The sequence below is a fragment of the Atta cephalotes genome, assembly GCF_000143395.1.
Source record: "Atta cephalotes unplaced genomic scaffold scaffold00001, whole genome shotgun sequence".
NCBI lineage: Eukaryota > Metazoa > Arthropoda > Insecta > Hymenoptera > Formicidae > Atta > Atta cephalotes.
The window spans coordinates 3975395-3978818 of record NW_012130065.1 but is presented as its reverse complement, the minus strand read 5'-3'; the positions used below and the strand labels follow the sequence as shown (position 1 = coordinate 3978818).

General features: G+C 30.8%; 1 protein-coding gene across 1 annotated transcript in view; it reads right to left on the bottom strand.

The window, feature by feature from the left end:
* LOC105622854 overlaps window positions 1-3424 on the bottom strand; it is a 128252-nt gene that overhangs the window by 20484 nt on the left and 104344 nt on the right. Inside the window, exon 5 of the mRNA XM_012204300.1 lies at window positions 664-901. Within this exon, the coding sequence (XP_012059690.1) occupies window positions 664-901 (238 nt within the window). The remainder of the gene's footprint in view (window positions 1-663; window positions 902-3424) is intronic.

Sequence of the window (3424 nt, the reverse complement as noted above, 5' to 3'; positions counted from 1 at the left end):
CTCTCTCTCTCTCTCTCTCTCTCTCTCTCTCTCTCTCTCTCTCTCTCTCTTTCTCTCGACTGTAATCAGTGCACAGATTATATAACTGAAAAATGTATTTAAAAATTACGTACAAAAATATTATTAGGCATCAAAATCTAGTCTTGATCGTATTTGACTCTTTTTTTCTTACTATTTAATTTATTTATATAGAGATAATTTAACTTATCGTGATACAAAATTTCTTAGAATTTTCTTTCTAAAATTAAGTTGAAGCGATGAAATATTAGCATAGTACAAAGAAAAATAATTGCTGATATCTCTAGACTTGATACAATATCGATAATTGATATACAATCCAGTTTTCTTGATAAGCATGATTTTAATATAAACATTTGACCGATTAGCAAGAATATTCAGGAAATAATAGAATTATTTTTTTTACATAAAATATTTGTGAGCGATTAAAGGCGATCTTCAAAGATAAGATCAGAATCCAAAGTATCCAAACAGAACAAAAAGTTATGGTGATTAAAGTGGTCAAAATAATTCCAAAGTGATTATTAAAAATCACATTTTTAGCAGTCATCGTTCATTTTAATATTATTTTGATGTTATTATGATCTGTTATTCTGCTTGGGAATAAAGAGTAACACAGCGAAATCAATGAGTACTTACGATGACCAAACGGTGGTGATTCGCCGGTGATCGATGCGATACGTGGCGTGTCCTCAGAGATGTTCATGTCTGTCGATTTTCGATAAACGTCTGAAATGAAGACCGTGCAGCGCAGGTGTAAGTATCCTTTGCGAAACATACTGTTTATCACTCTAAACTCGATCAATGATGTTATAGATTGTGTCACGTTATCGTGAGAAGTTTGGAAATGCCGTATTTTGTATAGTCCATTGTCCTTCGGGATCTGAAATAACAAACGGCATGAATTATCAATTGTGTCAAAATATTTTTAGAGACACATTTAATAACAACAATAATATCGAATTTTCTACATTTTTTTATTTATTCTTTTCCGCTCATAACTGAATCTTTTCCCTTATTAATTACATTTCTGATGTTTTTAACAATTAATTATTTTAAAGTAAAATTTATATCTTTATCTTCAAATGTAGCATAATTTTCTTGGAATGAATATACGATTTGAAAGATACTTCGTTCTTATACATTATTTAACCGAGATATAATCGTATACAAATAATTAATACTATCGTATTTAGTGCTTAAGGATAACGTGACATTTTAAAGGATTAAACTCCTTTCATCGTTTATTCTATGTAACTGCACGGGTATCGAAATATCTTCCACATTTACGTCGCGTTTCACAAAGAGAATTATTATTGTTGCCTGCTAAAGATATCACGCGGTTATGTTACCTTTAATACAGCTTTGCTTTTGTCTTATTCATTTAATGTAGTTGCGTCTTTTGTCTTCATAAACGAAAATAAGATAGAAAAAGAGGTGCGCATAGAAGTCAGGAGTCGCTCAACGTTATTACTCCGAGGAACAAACGTGGATGCGTATCGAGTTTAGTTACAGTAACGTGATTCTACGTGATACGTGTATTATAAAATTTCATCTATCTGTATATACAAACTTAGCATCAACACACGACGTCCTCTCGAGAATTATGCTTTTATTTTTTATAATAATATTTTTCTAGATGTATTGCAAAGAGAGCCAAGTTAGTAGCATTTCAGAATATTTTCATGGTACATCAGTTTTATATTAAAAGCACATGTTTGTTTTTATGATGCGTAAATATTTTTATCGGAAATAAAGATAATACGTTTTGATTGTTTAGAGATTCGAATAAATTCGGAAAATCTGAATTTAGTTTTCGAAATTTGAATTATAGTATTACATTTAATATCCAATGATAAAACACAGCAAAATATTATACAAAGAAACATGCATGATAGATAATTAATGAATAATTACACTAGTTTACAAAATTTCTGAAAGAGTGTAAAGACTGCTTCTAGAATAATTTTTGATATTTAGCCCCAATCTGCTTTTATATTTATGTGTATATGTTTTTATAGATTTATATGTTTTTTTATGAATATTTTTGACAGGATAATGTAATTAATATTAATTTACAACAACAAGAATCTTATGAACATCGCATGCGTGTATTAAATCTACATCTATATTTTTTAGAACTATAGAGCAGCAGAAGTCACCTAGCTTGTTTCTAATATCTCTGATAATGTTTCTAAATTATTATTAAATTCTAGTGAAAATGTTCGCCTTGTCGCATTCAAATTACAAAAAACTGTATGTGAAAAATGACATATCTTAAAATTGACATATTATCTTAAACATTCGGCCTAATGGAATTTTTCTGATGGCAATCGTACGGAACTCAGTGCTCTAAAATACGCAATAAAAAGTTATTTTTCTTTTCTTGAATAATTAAAAATTATTCAAAATATGTAAACTAGTATTATTTTTCGTGGATGGTTGAAATAATTAAGAATCATAAGGCTTAAAAAATTTTTCAAGAAAGGTATCATTTTCGCTGTTTTCGAACTAATATACATCAATGTCATCCACTCCATAGCAAAAATATAAATGTGTTGTGTGATCTGCAATAAATACACATGAAGGGACCTTATTTTATGTAGAACCGAGAGACTACTTTCAAGAAGAATATATGGCCGAGAAGAAACGAATTTGTCTTCGATCGTCCGCTACGTTACAGGAGAACAAGAACATCCTGAGAACTCTGAAGGCGACGTTATCATTTGTAGAACAAACAAGAACATACATCATGTCTGCGGGCGTACAGTGTCACGTGCGGATACAGGCTACATCCATAAAGCATAAAGCATAAAGCTGATGCCATCACAGATGCCATCTTCTCTCGCACCTTCTTTTTTCTTCTTCTTATGTGTCATGAGAGTGTCGGTGAAATTCTTGCGTACGTGTAGCTACGAATCTAAAGTGCATTACGTGCAATCTTCATATCTCCGAAAGCGGGCGGTTTTGATGACATTACTCGCATAGAGATGTCCTCTAAGTGAAGGATTGATTGACACATTGTTAGTGCTATAGAATTTCGATGTGAGGCTTGCTTTCGCTTCCCTCATTGTCCTTGTGAATGTAATATTCTGTGCTTGCCGTGCATACATTTTCTGCATAGTATATACATTCCTACGATACATTGTGGATCTTGTATTCCACAATAAAGCTACACTATTTGTCTCTATGTCTAGAAGCGTATGCGGATAGAATCTAATATTGCGTGTAGTATAATTAACTTTACGCGATTGTATCTATGATTTTAAAATTAGAAATTTGCAAAACTATGTTTAGTCTATTACGAAAGGTATTGCACAACGAAATTGTTTTCTCATTTTTTGCCCGTTATATATATATATATATATATATATATATATAATAATATATATATATATATATATGT